The 19,765-nt window shown below is 44.6% G+C and overlaps 2 protein-coding genes and 1 long non-coding RNA gene across 15 annotated transcripts in view; 2 read left to right on the top strand and 1 right to left on the bottom strand.

The window, feature by feature from the left end:
* Positions 1–1,982, top strand: part of LOC143213765 (sialin-like) — a 60,529-nt gene extending 58,547 nt beyond the window's left edge. For both annotated transcript variants that reach the window (XM_076433958.1, XM_076433957.1), the window contains 3 exons: positions 106–238; positions 311–552; positions 1,290–1,982. In XM_076433958.1, the coding sequence (XP_076290073.1) occupies positions 106–238; positions 311–552; positions 1,290–1,424 (510 nt within the window). In that variant the 3' untranslated portion in view covers positions 1,425–1,982. The remainder of the gene's footprint in view (positions 1–105; positions 239–310; positions 553–1,289) is intronic.
* Positions 1–19,765, bottom strand: part of Ten-m (teneurin transmembrane protein Ten-m) — a 534,210-nt gene that overhangs the window by 439,523 nt on the left and 74,922 nt on the right. The gene's annotated exons all lie outside the window — the stretch shown is intronic.
* LOC143213769 (uncharacterized) overlaps positions 1–19,765 on the top strand; it is a 322,076-nt gene that overhangs the window by 248,854 nt on the left and 53,457 nt on the right. The gene's annotated exons all lie outside the window — the stretch shown is intronic.

Here is a 19,765-nt window from a genome sequence, read left to right as displayed (position 1 = left end):
TTTTTCCATTGTGCCCGAAGTTGCGAAAGAAATTATAGAGTTTGAGTCGCTGGCAACGGAAGATGCAATCGGTGACTCTCGATTAATTGGCATTTGATCGCGCAGAACGCTGCCTTGAGCTGCTCGCCGTATCTGTTTAATGCAATCGTGAATCCATTGCTGGGAAGACTGTTGGATTGGGGAAGGAAGAATCAATATTGGTCGCAGACGAATGCTCGGAAGATTGCTGTGTTCATAAGTGAGTTGTGACGTGCCGGTATAATTTTGTTTGTAGACAAATTATCAGGATATCAACGAGGGAATATTACAGGTTGCGTTCCAACCAGTATCGTTCTTATTATCATCATGTATGTTGGCTGCGATCGCACGGCTTCCACAGCGCTATTGATTCTAAGTATCATATTGTGCGGGGTGATCTTCGTCGGACACCTTTGCAATCAGAATGATCTGGCGCCGAATTATGCAGGAATTTTAATGGGCATCACGAACACGCCGGGGACAATTTCAGCGTTCGTCTTGCCGGCCTTGGTGGGCGCTCTCACGGAGACCGGGGTCAGTAAAAATCCATCTATTGTAGTCATTAGAATCATCACTGCGCCATCAACTCGCTAATCCCCACAAAATTGCAATCAAAAACTTCAATCGAAAATATCCCCTGCTTCATCCATAAGAAATCTTTGATTCCCATGCAGACGAACTCAAAATCTCAGCTTATCAAAATGATTAAAGGAAGAAATTTCAAAGTAGTTTTATTTTGCATAAAAATCCAGCGATTTTACGTTTCACTGTCAAAGCGTTCGATTAACGCCAAGCCTTTCCCACTGGAAATCAATTATAACGTCCGACTGATTGGCAAAAGACGAAAGAGCTTTTAAAAAATGAATGTTCAATAGTTCATTGAATTTCTCTGCTTTTAAGATTACGTTAACCGATTTGGCAAACGAGCGTCTCAATCGATGTCTGCTCGTATGCCTTTAATTATTCAACATGTGCTCGATTAATCTTGCCGAGGACGGTTCTGAAAAATGTATTAGGTCGTCGGATTCTTGGGGCACACGTTACGTAAGACACTGCCTAATTGTTCGTCCGTACGTCACGCCGGAGTTATGCAAAATTAATTACCTCATCGAAAGTACAGTCTCGCATAGAATAATCCGCGATGTACGCTGAATGGGAATCGATTGCCAGCACTAATCCGTAAACTGGAACGGTTCGAGCCATTTCGATAATGATCGGCGTCGATTAATATCACACCGTTGGTATTTTAATTTCTGCTTTTTGCGATGCAGCACACGATGGCACGATGGCGATACGTTTTCTGGATTAGTATTCTTGCTCAGCTGTCGGCGTTCTGTGTGTACGTATTCACTGGCTCGGGAGAGATTCAAGAATGGAACACTCCGGATGCTTCGTGGAATCCATAAACCGACTTAAAAACAAACCATTCAACCTAGCCACTTTGTCTCGTCGACGACGGAGACAGCGAAACCTCTGAAATGAAGAGACCTCTGAAATGTCCACTTTCTTCTGCACGATCATTCGAAAGGATGGCTGCAGAACATTTTTCATTCTGCATGGTATTGACTGAACCACAGCTGCAGACTATCGATTGTGTCGAGAAATTTTAGATCTACAATATTTTCTTATTAACTGTACCAATGATTAAATTTGTAACCCTTTAGAGGACTGACCAATGTTTGCCTTTTTCCTATGTAATCCAGTAGATCCGAGCAAAAGAATGCCAAAAATCCAAGATTCGATCCTAGGAGATCAGTGCTTCAAAAGTTACCAGTGTTGAAAGTTGAGCAATTTTCAGTGTTTTTGACAGATTAGAGTGCCGCTATGTTGGTATGCGGTAACGATCACGTGCCACTTACCGAACGGAGCTGCTAGATGGCGGCACAAACACGCGGTGACGTCGATAACGTGCCCTTTTTAATTATATTTCAGTCACGAAAGCGACGTATGTGTATATCACAGCCAGAATTAAAATTTCTTTCACCGCGAGTTGATAAAAATTTCTGTGATCCCACCTTGTCGTCTTTTCACCGGCACGAGACCCTCGCGAATTCCGTAGAGCTCGCATGGCGGATTCTTCGGGGTGCCTCAAAGGCAGCCGGAACTTTAAATTACATCAGGAAGGCTGAACCGATTCAGATTCGCAAATTATTCGTGACGGTCGGGGCTGGTCGTTAGAAATAATTCGCCGGCCGTGAAAATCTTTTGAGTGTTGCGCGCACGATGCGCAAAGATCCGCGGCTACAGTAATTAGAACCGCGAGACCACCCGTAATGATGGCCGACCAATTAAGGGCCACCTGGTACAAAAATCTGTCTTGTCCCAATTAGATCGTCGCGGTGGCAACCGGCAAGGGAGCAACTGAACCCGGGAATATTTATAGCGGCCGAAATATTGCGTTTGTCATTTATATTTTCTTGGTTGTTCGAAATAGAATACGTGATTGAATAACCTCCGACCTAAAACCGCAATGATCAATTTATACGCTGGGCCGGCTGGAAAACACGTCGGCATTCGATCGATCAATTACACCGTGATTAATTATTCCGGAATCAATCAAAGTGATAGAGAGTTTGCCCCGTCGATGGTAACGGAATAGAAGATCATGAAAAGGATTCGAATTAACGTCTTGTCTCCTCGCATGCGCGCCGGCATCGTCGCGTTTACAAATGTATGAGATGAATATCGCAAGACCAGATATTTTTGGTATGACTAATACCAGAGGCCGATTTCCGTGCTCCTCGAACAGACGATCCGTTTCTCGAGATCGAAAACAAACGATCCATCGACCAGACTGTTAGCAAGAGGAGAAAAAGAGGGAGAGAGCGAAATTATCATTGATTGGAGCGATTGCGGCTGGAGTAGCTATTCCGATGTCAGTCCGTTGAGACTCTTCGATAAGCAATCTTCCACCGATACGCGGAATTTTCTATCGTTTATTGAGTCACCCAGTGGCCTGATTTGTTGAAAAACAAAAAGCACCGTTCAGCATCTCCTATTGATGTTCTCGAGGTAAAAATCGTGGAAATTTTTATCTTGAAATCAATGAATAAAATATGGAACGTGGAATTGTGGTGGACTACCGTGTCGTAATCAAATATCGTATTATTATTTATACCAATAAATTACTGAGACACTGAACGTGCATCAAGTACAAAACTGGGAAAACATGAAAAGATGTCATTATACGTGCCCATAATTATGGAAGTGCTCCAAGTCATATATTTTTTGTTTCCATATAATGTTGGAATAACAAGTATAACAGTTACATAAGCTATTTCGTTTAACCTGTATCTCTCTATCTTCATTTCCACCCGGAGTTCAAACGAGCTGGATGTGCTAAATATAATATTATGGTTTTAATCGACGTGGTCGATCCTGTTCGCGAGGGTAGCGATCGATATTCCAGGAGATAATGTTCGCCCCGAAATGGTTAACGACATCTGGCTAAACAAAACCGAACTACCTTCGTATCCGCGGTCTGCTGAATATTATGATTTTTCTGTCGCCGTCGTTGACGATGGCTGCGACGCCGGCGTCTCTGGCTTCCGTCTGGAACGTCATGCGAGCTCTTATTAAAGGTGGCGATTTATCGCTAGTAATAACGGTGTGGTCTGGTGCCGCTCGACGGCGAATGTCTCCCGAAGGTTTCCTAGGGGAATGGAATAACGTTGGTGGACGGTTCGAGGCACCTAAGGTCGAATCCACACTTGCCCTTTGCTTATCCCATGTTAACCATAGCCTACTTTTTTTTTTAAACTGACCCTGAGTTCCCATGATACTCCGTACCACTCCCGAACATCCTCATTGAGCTACAGGGTTGAAACGGACACAAACTATATACGGTATAAAGTGTAGTTAGAATAACGTACCCGCATAAAGACATTTCCAACATGAATGTCAGAATTTTTTGGGGGTAATTGTTAGGGGAAGATGTTTGGCGTTGTCTGCAAGGAAATCGATGCAACCAACAATTCCTGACATTCTGTTGCCAACTCGTACGAGTCGACGCCATTCGAACCGTCAGAGAACTCGACTGTAACGAGCTTCAGGATTGATTAACCGTGGCGCGGAGCAATCGAGTCTACTTTTACCAGTCTAAGCAAACGAGTCGACGTCTTGGTAAAGGATTAACCGATCCCCCTTAATTACAGTTGATTAATAGCTTCTTCGACGGATTGTTTGGTGACGGGAAAGACTCCTTAACGATAGTTCGCTGGGATTTTTTTGCCCGGATTCTTTACCGACTAATTTTGGCTGGTGGAAATATGTTTCCAACACTCGTTTCTTGCTTTGAAGATTAATATCTTTCACCGGAGTAAATATTTGTTACTATTGGCAACCTGTTAATATCAAATTTGATAATGCCTATATTGGAAAAAGTGTGACGGTGCAAAAAAGATATTTTTAACGAGAATGCAAATCCGTTAGAATACAATAAAAATTGTTCAGTGATATTTAACAGTCTGTAAAGTTTTTTGTTTCACTGTGCTTTATACACTGATGAATTTCATGAATGTGTACAAACTGCAGTGCAGTCCAAACTTGTGTACGACGTTGTACAACGTGTGTACAAACTTGTGTGCAGTCCATTTGAAAACCGTCACAATTTTGCCTTTATTAAAAAAGTACGTCGGCAGTTTCACGACATCAAAAGTGTTTCGAATGATAAAAATTCCTCTTTCGATTCAGACCGAACGAATAAACCGGGGTCGTCGAGGGGAAATAATAATTCGATTGTTACCGTAAACGCGAGAGTCAGCAAGGTAAAATTTCCCGTTGGTTACAGCAAAAATGTTATTAGAATCGTTTCATAGCGGAGAAAGGGAATATCGATTGCACTTTCGACTGTCTGCGCGCTGAAAAATCTAGGTCAGTGCTATCAAAGAGTGAATTGGATGGGCAGAGAAACTGAAAATACAGCTGCTGACGGCCGGGCCAGCTTCCTCGGAGCTTTTCCACAGCAAATCCCTTTTAGTCGTTACACTGAGCTATTAAGGTCTCGAAATGCTACGTGTCTCTACGTGGGTGTCTTCCACCTGTGTGTATCATCTCTCCAATACACGAATACGAATACCAGCGTCCTCCGCCGGAGCCAGAATGACCTTTAAACCTTTTACTAACCGCCTCAAACATTAAATCAAATTTATCTTCCGTCACTTAAAGCTGGGAATACTTTTTACACCGTTACGGGTTGGTTAAATATCAGAAGATTATTTTTCTATGGAGTAAAACATTACGTTCGAATGAAAATAAACAAATTTTGACTGACAATCTCCTAATTGGGGTGCAGAGGCACGCGTCAGGTTCAAGCAACCGGCCTTCCGCGTGAATTAGAGCACGGCGCGAGTTCAGATGAATTGTCAAAGTATTCCGTGGGCATTTCTTCGTCGGGGGTGGTCCGCGGGGGTGTGGAAAAGCGGGGAATGAGAAAAGTAGTGCAGAAGGTCGACTCGATTCTCGACATTCCACGGAATCCGGCGAAGAATTCGATATGCCCGGCCGGAGGACGCGAACCGGGACGAAAGCGGCACCGTGGCAGGAATCTCGAAACTCGGTCACCTTATTTCCAATTGAGCGGCCCGATACCCCACCCCTGCTACCTCAACCACCCTCTCCAACTCCCTGTTAACCGAACACAGGGTTGGCGGACCGGCTGGACGCATTATGCGAACTTTCCTGCAGATTAGTTGTCGCCCAGTTTCATATTTTACGCGACGATGCCTGGGCCATTGCGGGATTTGGCTTCCCGGCTTCGAAACAAAAGCCAAAACGCGACTCGCGGTCTACATGGCCGCTGGACTTTCTACAAAAGCGAGCTCGAAACCCCCGAGCTGGGATTTCGGAGGACGACGAGCAGAACAGAGCCGAGCAGGGCCGCGAGGGTTCAACGAGAGGAACGGTTTAATCGGCGCTCGTTGTTGCTGCATCGGATTTTGATTAGCGCCGCCCCGCGTCACGTTCGTTCGTTCGTTCCGTTCGTTCCGTTCGTTTGTTGACGGATGAAAAAATGCGTCACACGCGCTACACCCTACCCCCCGACTCTATGTACATAACTTACGAGCGCGCGTCAAATATAAAATGCGCGCGCCGAGCCGCCGGCTTGATTCCACCCCCATAGCTTGTTACCGCTGAAACCGGGCACCATTCTTTTGGTTCCGGGACCTGCTGGATGAACCTCTGATCCACCAGCCATCTTGTTTATCTATTTTCACCCCCTGCTGTAACATTTTCTTTACAGTCACGGCGATTAAAACGTCTTCATCTCCAAAAATTTCGCCATCCATGGTAAATATGTTTCTTCTATCGATCGTATTTGCTGATAATAAATTTTTAAATGTTTTCGGTCGAATCGTTGCGCCGAAAACTGTTAGAAATAGGGTTTGACGTTGATTTTTAACTCTCGAATAGGTCAGAGGGTGGTAGAAATGTCCAAGAAATCTTGTCAGATTTGTTTCTCTTATCGCTTACTTCCTAAATAGCATATTTAACGTCAGTATTTTTCCTACGAACTATTTGGAACATGTTTTGTCGCGCGTGACGAGCTGGGATAAATTAATTGTCTATTATTCAGAGATTTTTCTTGGCCATTAAATAGACTTTCCCAGCACATTTAACGCATGTTTGCCAAGTATAAAAAAAATGTGGAATGTTGCTTCTAGCATGTAACGAGCCGGAACGAACGTTAATTATTTATTATTCGTAGATTTATGGTCGCATAGCATGTATGTGACGCATGTTACGCGCAGTAAAAAAGTTATACACGATAGCGGGAGCGTAACGCTGTAGGTACGTGACGATAGCGTTACACAGGAACACGAAATAAAATTTATCAAAATGTTCAGTCAATAAATTGCACCGGTGATTACGAGACTCGGCGTAGTCGTATATATTTTTTCGAGATATTTAAAGCTTTGCATTTCGAATTGAGTCGAATTTAACGCGACTACCAACTCGATTTAACGGTTCAATTTCCCGCGATTTCGCAAATATTATTCCGCGTTAATGTAAATCAGTGCCGCACAAAAACGCGATAAATTCTATCCTTTAATCGCGAAGTAACGAATAAACTGCGAAGAGTGCTCTAGATCCCGCAACCTTTCGAAAATAAAATAATTTATATTTGCGGGGATATATAAACTTCTATGGAAAATAAAACTGTGTTGCATCGGTTGCAAGAAACAAGAGTCCGATAAACATTGATTTCACCTGTGAGTAATTTGATTAAATTGAAAATATCATTTTGAGCCGTGGCATAAATTCGTTATTTAGTAATAAAGTTACAATCAATTATAAAATCGTCGGAGAATGGAGCACAACTAAATTATTCGAATTAGAACATACATATTTCTACATTCATTGTTTTTACCGACTTGTATTTTACTTAGCGGATTTTGCGATAAATGCATAAAGTCGGCAGACTGGTAATTAATATTTGTAGGAATGTAAAACGGTGGTTTACTTTTGTTGATTCTGTTTGGATAGCAGAGAGTGATTGGACGCGGTTCGCGGGTTTAATTTTATTTCAATCACGTCCGAACTGAAAACGGACCCTTTCAATGCGATTGACGATTCCTCGTCTCCGACGTAATACAGCGCACACCCCCGCGGTTCCCTTGACCACCCCTTTCGAACTCCCCGCCCGGCACCCTTGAAAACTGTCAGCATATTGCGCATGCATAATTGAACGTGTTCAAACAAATAACAAAGTTTTCGCATGCTGATGAGTACGCTACCGCATCCGCATTTCGGTTGCCACCGACTGCCACTGACATATTTTCATTTGACACGCGGGACAGACTACCACCCCCCGCCAACCCCTCCGTCATTCGGGTTACTTGCGCTTCCGTAACGCTATCGATTAGAAAAATTCTCAATTTTCATAATAACCCTTCTCAAACGTCCACGCAAGAATTCTTCAAGAACCAATTTTTAAAACTCAAACGTTACATTTCGAGTTGAATATGTACGTGAATGTACAACATATTAATTAATGGTTCGAGATATAATTAATTGAATGAATCGATAGTTCAAGCGAGAGGACCCACGCCTGTAAAATGCACGCCACAGCTTTGGAAATATTTAAATTTTATGTCCGGTCACATCACAGGAATGATCCACTGCTATTGCCTGACGCTCGAGGATACTGCTGAATTTTACGAAGCATAATTACAAGGGAGGACGCGCGTTTCCGGCTATTTTTTCCGAGCAGCAGAGGTGTACTTCCGGTCGAGTGATGCGATAACCATTTACGGCCGTTGCGTGATCGCTCAATCCTCTTTTGTTCTTTTTCCAGCCATCAGCTGGGCGAGAACTTACGGTATGCTGATCGTATGATTGCATTTTACGATTGAGTGAAAACGGACTTCATTGACGAAATGGCATTATAATTAAAAATAGTGGATTTCTGATGAAAACTATTTTTCTAGTGTCTACGTCTTTCTGTTAAAATTTGTAAAATTAATGGAATGTAGATTAATTATGTAATTAATAGAAATGTGAAAATTTGAACATTTTCTACTAATTTTTTAGCAATATTCAGGGTGAGGGGAGACGTTAGTTGACAGATTTCTCGGCCGCGGCGCTAGCTTACAGACCAACCCCTCGGATAATCTATCGAAGCACCACCTACGGAATGAAAATGAAAAATTTATATTTCCAACAGTATTATATTGACGATGAAAAATCTTGCCCAATGTTGAGCTGCAATTAGTACGACATATTTCTTAAACGTTCTTAAATGTTCTGCCACAATGTGGAAAATGGTTTTTGCGTTCCTATGAGATTCAGATGAAAACGAGCGGAAGTTATTGCTTCATTAGAGCGGCAGCGTTTCCTTTGGTCAACGGGAGATAGCACTTCCTCATATTTTTTGAATAGCCTTTTAAAATATTTTGCATATTAGTGGCTTATGCTACCCCTAGCAGAATCCTTGTTAGTTGTTTCAACGAGTTTAGTATGCAAATTGACATAAAGGGTATATACGCGCGGAATGTAACTCAAGTGCGGGACAGGCGGATAATGAGGGGTACGTTTTACCCTCGGGGGTAGTATGTTTTACACTCAAGCCGCTTACGCGTTCGCCCGATCCTAAAAATCGTCGGTACAGGCGGAGGCATTACCGTTGTAATTTGTTGAAGGTCTCCCTCCACCCGTTTCCCCGTATAGCGATTTCAGAAACTGGCGAACAAATTATGTGTACCTTTCAACGCTAAAACCTGGAAAACGAGATTTATCGCGTTCCTTCAAAGGACACTAATCGGACAGACTCGTCACTTCGCTAATTGCCTTCTTGAACACAAATCCATCGAAAAATATTCAACCAAACTACAACGAAAGCAGGGTCTATTTATACAAATGTAATCAGAATTGGTGGCGCATCGCAACAAGCTGTTACACGTGTAAAATCGCCGTTTGCTCGGACGCGTTCTCGCTTGTTTAGCAAATTTATTTATACCGGCTGTAACGGCGAGGATTAAAGAATTCATTACTGTTATGGCGGAGCGTTTGTTATGCCCGCGTATTCGAGGTCGCGCTAGAATCGCTCTATTTATTTTACAGCGTCATAGGTTCTTTTTTATTGGGTAATTATGCAAACTGCAGAGCGGCGGAGCCAACGCTCGCGCGAAAGCTTCAGCCAGTATTTTTGGGTTTTACGAGTATAATCGGACGGTTGCTCCTTAGCAACGCGTGATAAATGCGATCAAATTTGCCCTAGGGGTAGACCAGGATAAAAAATAAACGCGATAAAAGAGAGAACTCAATTGGTCGTGATTATTTCAGGACTGCCGCGTTTCAAAGATACATCGGATTCTTCGTAGCTCGACCTATTCTTATAGCGGTATTCAGTGACAAGAAACAAGGTTAGGTACATTGAGACGATCGAACCGCCACTTTTTCCCTCTGTTTTAATTATCAGCTATAGAAACCGAACATAGAGATCGTGACGGAATCGTGTCCGCGGCTTTTTCGGATCACGTCGTTCCGGGATAAATTATTCTAACGAATCAATAACACATATGACCTCGCGTTCGTGAATTTAGGTTGCGTATGTAGGTCGGCCACACCGCGCAGCCTAATTGTAAGCGGAAGATAGTAATCTCTTCTTTGAACCGCGAACCATCTCTTACCCAGTTCTTTCAAATTTACTCAAGAAATCAACGAGGATGCCAGCCTTAACAGCAGCAATACTCGCAGCAGCATTAAAAGAGAAAATTTCTTTGAGCGCCGCCAAAGGCAAATCCTTTTCCATTAAAGGAGGCATTCTACCAACATTATCAGTCTCGCTTAAATAACGTTCGATCTTCCCCCGATGTGTTCAAAAATCTACAATAAAATGTCTATTCCCTGTAAAAATTTCCAAACGCTCCTGGAAAGACGGACAAAAATCGTGTAGGAAAACCGACCGATTTCTTCGGGCCACGTCTCTCTCTCCCTCTCTCTCTCGGTTCGCATAACAGAGATTCGAGCAGCAGTGGCGCTCTCAGAATTTCGCACACGTCCCGTTTCGCTTCGGTTGGCACGGGTAGCTAAATCGATGAGCAAAGACGAGGCCGGAGATCGCGATAACAACTGAGGTGTGAACACATGGAGCAATAGTTCGGACTTTGTTGATTAAATGTCAACAAACGCCCAGCGAATCGAGGTGTGCCCTGCACCTGACGTCACAAGGGTCTGCTAGCAGACTTTGCGATGCTCAACAGAGAGAGAGAGAGAGAGAGAGAGAGAGAGAGAGAGAGAGAGAGAAAGTGAGAGAGAAAGTGAGAGAGAGAGAGAAAGTGAGAGAGTGAGAGAGAAAAAAGACGAATAGGAGAGGAAGGGGGAGGAAAGGTCGGGCTAATTGGATGTCGGAGGGGCAATCTTGTGGTCTCCATTTGTCATTCGAGAGCGCGAGAGGCGATTTATCCGAAGGAGCCTCTCCTTTTCTGGCTTTCTTCCCATTTCCATTTTTCTCCAGGCACACACCCACACACACGTACATCTTCTCCTATCGAGCTGATCGTTCGCACACGCCGAATGTCCAAATTCGGTAATCGGCCATGACTTCGCGCGAATCCTCCAGGAATCTAATTTATGCGATCTGGGAACCGCGTCGAAAATACCACCATTTGTACCGCTGTACTCTTGCATCTTTTTGCAATCGGAATATCGAACACGGTAAACGGCGCATAACGCTCGCTCCGTAATAATATATGCAATACCATGCGATAATATTGTATTATATTTCGGAAACGGATAATTCGCTGCCCACGCACCCGGAAATTAATGCAACGAAATATGCTGTATACATTGTTGTCTAGAAGACTACAAGCCGAATTGTATCCAGTTTCCGTAATTAATTTGTAACATGTAACATGTCCAATCGAGTGTCACCTAAAAGGCTCAATTTTGCAGTTGGAGAATTTTTACAGCAGTGTTTTTACTTCTAACAAGCGTCTTCCGCTTGGAGAGGATATTCGGTATTCTTAGATCGTGAAGTTCCCGTTACCTTCGAACGAATATTTACTGTACGAACAGTAAAGTAAGATTTTCACCACCGAAGAGAGAGAGAAACAGTTGAGAACACTGTGGATTGTACGGTTGCGATCCGTAGGATCTTTAACGTTGCAGTGAAATCTGATTGGTGCAGCCTGGCGCAATTTGGGATGCGCTGTGAGGGGCCAGTAGCATTTCTTGGCAGCATTAGGTTAAATACGCGTTGCGGAGGGAAGTAATGGGCCGGGATCCGCTTTTACAATCAATTACACAGGTGTTGCCGGGCCGGGCAGATGTAACGGGGAATGGTTCTGATAACCAGACAAGAATGCATAACAGATCGATCAGAGGTTCCCGGAACCAGTGGGAAACGAGAAACACGCGGTTTGCGAGAATCTCGCGGCGTGTCCGGGCTAGAGAACTATCTTGGCCGGAGCTTTGTTTCGCTCGATTGTTCCTTCGTGTTTGATATATTGACGAGCGGTAAACTTGGCGTTTAATGGCCTGCCCCGTGGCATGAATAGAAACATCGTCCATTGCCGCTCCTCTCTCTCTCTCTTTCTCCCTCTCGCCAGGATTTATTACGTCATGACGTCGCTGTCTGACGGAGCTGAATGTTTTCACTTTGAACTTCGCCGGGGCCGAGAGATGAAACTTCACTCCCGCCGAGTGGAGATTTTATCAAAGAAGTTCCCCTGGCTCGCGAGACCTTGCTTCCAGTTACCGAAGGTTGAAGCAACATTATTGCACTTGGAGCAGATTCAGAACTTACTTCTTGTTCTGTAAAATTCTCATCGACCTAACCCCCTCGTCACTGCGCCCGCGCCCCTTAGCTGCCCCGCGCTTCGCCAGTTTCACTTTCGTTCTTCTCGATTCGTCTTGCGACGAGACAGCTCGCAATTGACAATAATTAATCTCTTCAAGATTCTTCAGTCTCCAAGATTGACGCGAAAGAATCGTTTCGTCTGCGGGAAAAATAAGTCCGGAGGCATCTGACCGTGTAAACGAACAACCCACGTTCCCGGGAAGCAAAGTCTCAGCATAGCGATTTAACGTCTTCATCGTGACCAGTGTTAGACATCGCGCGGACAAAGCGTCGCGGCGTAAATTCAGCCTAAAGACAGCCTGGGTCGCGTGCAGTCGCGGTTTGAGTTCGCTGGCGAAAGTCGCGCAAGAGATTAAGCCGCCGGTGATAAAGAGGAGCAGGTGGTGGGTCCCAGAAAGCGGGGGTCTGGAGAGGATGGCGATGGAGACGAGAGGGAAGAAAATAGAGCCGGAGTTGCCGGTAGAGAGAAAGGGAGACAAAATGAAGAGGGAGCGAGCGAGCCGGAGAGAACGAGGGACAAAGATAGGGAGATATATAGAGAGAAGTAGAAGAAAAGAAGGAATAGGAAAGAGTTTCCCTTACGGGTCTGAAATCCGGAATAAGAAGTTCTGGACTGTTCGAGGCTGCGGGCTGTTGGTAGGCGATAGCGAGAGCCGAACGTGAAAGCGAAGGCGGAGAAAGAGTAAGAGTAAGAGAGCAGCAGAAAGAGAAAGAGAAAGGGAGAGCCGAGGGTGAGGAGAGAAGAGCGAGATAAATCGAGCACCCGGGGGCGACCAGATAAAAGTCACTAACAAGTAACAAAGGTTTTGCCTCTGGGTAAAGAAGGAAGAAACGAAAAGTGGGCGGCAGGTGAGGGAGGGAGCTATCGGGAGGGGGCCAGAGTCTGAAAGAGTGGGGCGGCGGCTACATATTGGTTCCAGCATCTTCTTTTCGTCCGTTGCTTCCTTCTCCACCGCGAGGCTTTTGTTCTCCCTCTCGGCTCGCTCGTTCGTCCCTCCCTGTCTCTCGGACCCGGCCCGTTACTTCTATTGGAACTAACATCCACCTCAAAGCACGATGAAGCTTCAATTGTTTCTGGCCAATGCTACCTACGCGCGCGCGGCGACGTCTCGAGGAACACCGACCAAGGTTACTCGATTGACAATTGGTCCCTCGTGTTCCGTCGCCGGGACAATACTTCCAGCTCTCCTATTTCACGAGCCACGCGAGAGGAGATCTTCCTTCTCTTCTCTCGATCCCGGCCTTCCAACGATGCTGGCAACTTATTTCGCTGTTTATCGGCCAATTTCCAATTGCACCGGTGTGACGAATAATCAACACCTGCTTCCGAATTAGCATCCATCGAGAGTCTCTTTGATTCTTGGTCTTTAACAGCTGAAACAGCAGATCTAACTAATCGAGCTTCTACCGTATGTAGAACAAGTGAAACACCATTAAACGATCTAATTTCATTTGCACGGGATAAGGCTGCTTCCCAGGTAAACTAGCAACAATCTAATCATGGTGGAACGACAGTAATATCCAGTTTTGGAGGAATCGCCGTGGCGCAACTCGGTCAGAGTAAAGTAGAACGAAGGGAAACGGCGGCTCGTTTTCACGCGTTCTCGGCCCCGTTCCCGTGTAACAATCGGGGTTCTACTGTACAAGCATTTCGGCCGAGAAACGTTTTGCGGAAGGTTATCGTCCCCCCGTAGCCAGAAGACAGCGGCGTCTTTCGTCTTCGTCTTTGCCCGAGACGTCGACAGAGCCAGGGGAATGAAATAAATTCCGCGTTTCTGAGAAATTGGAGAGCCCCAAGGGTAGAAGACATTTTCTCTGGACCCCGCCTCCCCCCCTCTCTATCTCTCTCTCTCTCGCTCTCTTCTTCTCTCTCTCCCCCGTCGCTCCACTCCCGGAAAACTCCTTATTCCGCGTCATCTGCTTTTCAATCAAGGTCGGGTATCGGCTCGGCTGAGATGAAAAGGTGAGCTCGCCTGCCTCCGAACCCATAGAAGGTCGGGGCGACGGCCACCTTGCCTCTGGCTTCGAGATAAGTTGATATCATCCCCGTAACACCGTCATTTCACCGACCTTGCGCATCCACCAACTTCTTTTTTAATTTTCAAATACGGACAGCACCCAAGCACGGTCATCGTATCTGCGAACTATGTCGCTTCTAAGACGACACCTGTCCTAATTGAAACCACCTTGCCCACGGTAGCTCTTTTCAGCCTCGATGGGAAACCATTGTGGACTTTAACGAGCAAACTTCGCCGAGATCGATTTGCGAGCATTTTCGTCGACTGGAGAAAATTCTGGTGTTCAACACTTTAGGCTAGATTCATTTTATATCCGTCCCTAAATCGTTCTCCGAAAATAAACACTTCGTTCGATCAAGGGTTTAACCAGTGTCGAGTATTTTTGTTTGAGCATTGCAAATAATTTCTAAAAATCCACGTAAGTCAAGGACTTACCGCATTCTGTTAATTTAACGAAGCTGCGGCTATTGTTGCGGCAGTTTGGCGGTAATACTTGGTGATTTTCCGTATTTCAGCGGAGCGGGGAAAACAAACTTCGCGATGCGGCATGGCAGTCTGGGCTCGAACGTACTCGATATTCTAATCAAAACGGCGTTACGTATTCAAGCCGCGAAGCATTTCCCGTGTAACAGCGAGGAGAATAAAATATTATTCGGCCGCGGCAACGTTTTGTCGCCGACGACGACGTCCGTAGATACAAGTTTCGCGATTTCGCCGGAGGCGCGATAACTTCAAGTTTCCCCTTTTTATTCCGGCCAGGACCACCGAGTTCCTTTCCAAGTTGAGACTGTATCCGCCTTCTTTTCGTTATCCGGACGGCCCTTGTTTCTACCACAATTTTAGTTCAGTTGGCCGCCAGTCACGCATAACAAATGATCCGTCCTATCCGATACTCTTTCTCGCGAAATTTCTCACGCCGGAAACCCTACACATGCTTCCTCTAAAACGATCGAAATGCCGATCACAAAATTCTACAATCTGCTGAAAATACATAATAACATATTTTCGAACAAACGCACAGTGGGAAAAAAGGCAATTCTACCGACGAATAATTCAAATTGATCAAATGAGTAAATGGGTAAACTACTAATACCTTTTATTTTCTAATAATTAACATACAGATTGATTTTGACGATCAGAGAGAAAAACTAAAAATATATTTCATTCAAACACTTTTTGCCCAATTGCATAATCTAAACTAACAAATTCATGTTTAATAAAATATATAAAAGTTATATAAAACAAAATTTTTTCGATTCTAAGGACATTTAATTTTTGCACTATTCGTCGCTGGAATTGCCTTGTGGCATACTGTGAACCGAGGCAATAGTTCGGCGAAGTTTCATGAATTAAACCACGTCTCTGCGGCTCGTCCGAAGCCTCATCAAACAGTATAATGGACGATCCGGTGTATTTCTGGCTGTGTTCGTAATTTTTGCAACAATTCGGTGAATGGTTCACGAAGGTAGAACGACCGGGTGTAGAATAGGTAGCGAAGTGGGTCATCAATGACCGAAGAATATTACAGCTCGTGCAGCCAGTGTTTCCGGGAGCTCGTAGTCGTTCGAGGGACCGGTAGTTTTCGAGAAGAAGGAATCGTAAAACCTGGAGGAATAGCGTGATCGTGTAGAAAATTCATGACAAAGGTGTGCACGCTGGTAAGACGCATGAAGTGCACGTTTGCCGAACGGGAACGATGAGATATACAAGTGGAATGCAGGTTTGGTAGTCGGGGCACAATGAGGAATTCGGGTGTTGATAACTGGCCGCGATCTGGAGACAGCATGCTAATGTCTTACCGAGAAATCGGGCGCCTTTGATCTAGCACCGTTTCGACGGTACTCGAAATAGTAAGACGTCGGCCGAATACCAAAGCTGATCGAGGCCGAGTCGATGACTCGCTATCCGAAATCCTGAACAATATGAATCAGTCTTCTACTATCAGATCGTTCGGGAAGTCGTTTCGTTTTCTCAAGGGAAAATTAATGCTAATTTTTCATTGTCTTATTAAGCTGAAATTAATACACGATTCCGCAATCTCTACACGAAAAGCGATATTACGTTCCGAACGACCTAATACACAGAGACGTAGTCGTTGTATAATTTCTTCGTTTCGAAATAAGGTAGGATCCTCTGTAAACTATTCTTTAAAATATCCGAAGTAAAGACAACTGTACCTCTCGGTGAACTTCCGAGTTGTTTATCGAATGATGATCGATATTTAATACATACCGTGCACCGGGATTTTGTTTCAGTTAACATGGCTGTGTCAATAAATAACACAGAGACGATGGAATTAAACGCGACGTCGAGATTGTTCCTTTCCTTTCCTTATGTTTATTATGACTTGATTCCAAAGCATTTATGGATTTATATTTATGCTGTGTATTTGTACCGTTTGATCGTAGTACCATTTTATTAAGAATCTCCAACCAACATGGCTGACCGCGCGGAGGGAGCACAAATGTTTCCAGTATAAGATTCAGATAGAAAATCTAGTTCCCCCAAGGAAAAATGTTTTCGACAAAGGGCTACACAAGCCAGTCTGTGCAGAGAGGTCTCCGATTGGTCTATAACTCTGTCGCACACGTTCATAATTTATTTCCATGGTGCAAATCGTGCACGGAGCATATGGGAGCGACGAAAGGTTAATTCGAACTCGAAAGAGACATAAAAAGCATGATCCCGGTGGCTCGAGCGTAAACTATTCATAGTAGAATGGTAATAAGAGTTGGCGTTAAACAAACTTATTACTCAACCGAACAGATAACGGTACTTACGGAGGGAAAGATTGCGTTTCGGTTCGAAAGGAAGGAACAGATTTCACGTCCAGTTAGCGCCTCCGAGTCTTTGGTACGTGGTTTATGCCAGTTTAACACGATTCACTGATAATGACGGGGTCGTGGTCTCGTATCCACTTGGTCAGCTTGATATTCGCATCGAGTCACGCAACAACGTGTCACGCAACGGCGCGGTAAACTCGGATCTGCGACCGAGGCGACGCCAATTGTCACGGCGTACTGATCCTTAATTACTGTCTCCCATCGCGCCGTGTGTCCCAGCCCATCGATGCGTTCCTCCCCTTCGTAATCACCGAAAAAAAATCCTGAACAATGATCACGCGACTCGCCGAACCGATCTCCCCACGAGATACAACCGCTCGGCTTGAAACTATACGTCCGACCATGATTTATTGCCTTCTCGCCCGTTAACAATCTCGCCAATAAACAACCTTCCCAGTCTTATCTCCATTCTGATCCTCTACTCTGGAGAGGAAGCCTGCGACGAAAAATTCGAGTCCCGTGTCTGATCGTTAGGAGACAATACTCATCGAATCTTCCGATTCTGGGACTTTCTTTGAAGAAATTATTGAACCTATTGTATTAGGAGTTTTCAAAGATATTTACTGGTACCAGAAGCACACGCGTGATTCTTTTCTAGTGAAAATAATCAGAATTACAGGAGTTCTGTACAGAGGGTGATTTTGGGAACTGGGACAAGTCGCTGCTCTTTTTAAATATCATAATTGGACTGCGGATTTTATGCATTTACGACAAAAATGGGTACGTACAATTTAAAACAGTGGACCTATTAAAAATATTTAAGGCGACCCCAGTGTATTAGTCTCACCTTAATAAGATAATTAAAAGAAGAAAGAAATATTTATTTCGCTCCTGTGCCTTGCAATCAATGCAAACACTTTTTATTTTGCATAAAGATCCGCAGGCTAATCATAATAATCAATGTCATCGGAATCACCCTGTATATTTTTATACAGTATGTTTCGGACGAGTGGGAGAGGAATAAAATTGCGATACGAGGGATCGATTGGAATTCCGTGGGTGATATTCATCGCGAAAGGCGTCGCGGTGCAGCCGCACGAAAATGTGACTCACGAGTCTATCTCGGAAAATATCGTGGAGCAGCCATCCCTCAGGCAATTATTATTCCGCGCGGCTCGCGCGATCGGTCCCCGACGACTTTACGATTCGATGATCGATACCGGTGTATCCAAATCTAAAAATATTTAGAAGCGTGTCGTGGGTATGCTTAACAAATACGACACGCGCTGTATCCGGGTCGCGACGATGCTTTTAAACAACAACTAGCACGTGACGAGATATCAAAGAAGCTCGTGACATCCTGTCCCGGTCGCGTATATTCGATCCTTTTCTTCTTCTTCGAGATAAATGAATCGTCGACTGCAGCCGCGGATATTCGTTCAACGACACAGAACGCGCCGATAAAAATCCCAGGAGTATAAAATAATTCTCCGCGAATAATATATCGGGGTTTCGTTAATTAATCAATGGAAGAAACATAAGTAAAGTTAAATGAATGTTGCGGCGCGAATGGGGCCATTGAATTCATCCGGAATCGCCGCTATTAATTTAATCTTAATTGTAACTGCGCCGCGCAGGTACACCGCGCGTTATTGTCGTTATTAATTTCACAGTATATTAATCGTTTTCGACATATTCAATCTGTAATTCTAAGCTAATGTGCGGGTAGATTCGCGGTTATTATCGGTCCGAATGGGAAGCGGGGCATTAACGTCGTATGTACCGCGCGCGGCCTTTTAAAACCGAACTCGGTAGAAAACAGCGGCCGCGATATTATCCGGGATCGAACCGGGAAATATTCAAATGTTTTTGCAGCCGGCGCGCAGTGTCCTCGCTCGTTAAGGCGCTTACAAATTCCACGGTCCGTTACGAACAAAGACGAGACAAAGAGAGAGAGAGAGAGAGAGAGAGAGAGAGAGAGTCGCCCCCGCAAACGAATTTATTTTCATTCGTTCCAGAGAGACGAGGCAGAGGCGAGGCACCAGGCACAAGCGAGGCGAAGCGCGTTGTTTCCGAATCGCGAGGGATATTACAAAGTTCTTTTATCTTCGGCCGTATTAATCGACCTGGCACTCCGAGATGTAGCGGAACAGAATGGAATGGAACGGACAAGCAAAGGCGAACCATTATCCTAATTGGCCGACAAACAACTTCCGATAACCGCCAGACCATTGTTCTTCCAATCCTTCCACCGTTGGCCAAAGAGCGGCGCGGCTTTTTCGAGCGCGGAAGACAAATAAAATAAAACGTCCCGGGGAAAACAGCGAAACTAAGAAAGTCTAGGATTAAAGGGAGAAACTCTGCGGGAACCGAATCGTCCTCTTACTCCTCTTCCACTTGTTCCCTCGAGAGAGAGACAAACAATTGTAATTTCAAGCAGATTCCGAGTCTTGATGAGAACTCGCCGCAAACATTCGATACGCCACGCAGTGGGCGAGAAACCGATCTTTTTGGACAAAAATCTGCCGACAACTCAGTTTTTCATCGAATCAATTGGAATTTTTTTTTAAATGTTCCTGAAGGACTATACTTTGATGACGTGCTGCGCGAAAATCGTTAACTGTCACAAGAAATCAAGAATCCTT

This window comes from Lasioglossum baleicum, chromosome 11 (assembly GCF_051020765.1).
Source record: "Lasioglossum baleicum chromosome 11, iyLasBale1, whole genome shotgun sequence".
Lineage (NCBI taxonomy): Eukaryota > Metazoa > Arthropoda > Insecta > Hymenoptera > Halictidae > Lasioglossum > Lasioglossum baleicum.
This window is presented reverse-complemented; position numbering and strand designations above follow the sequence as displayed.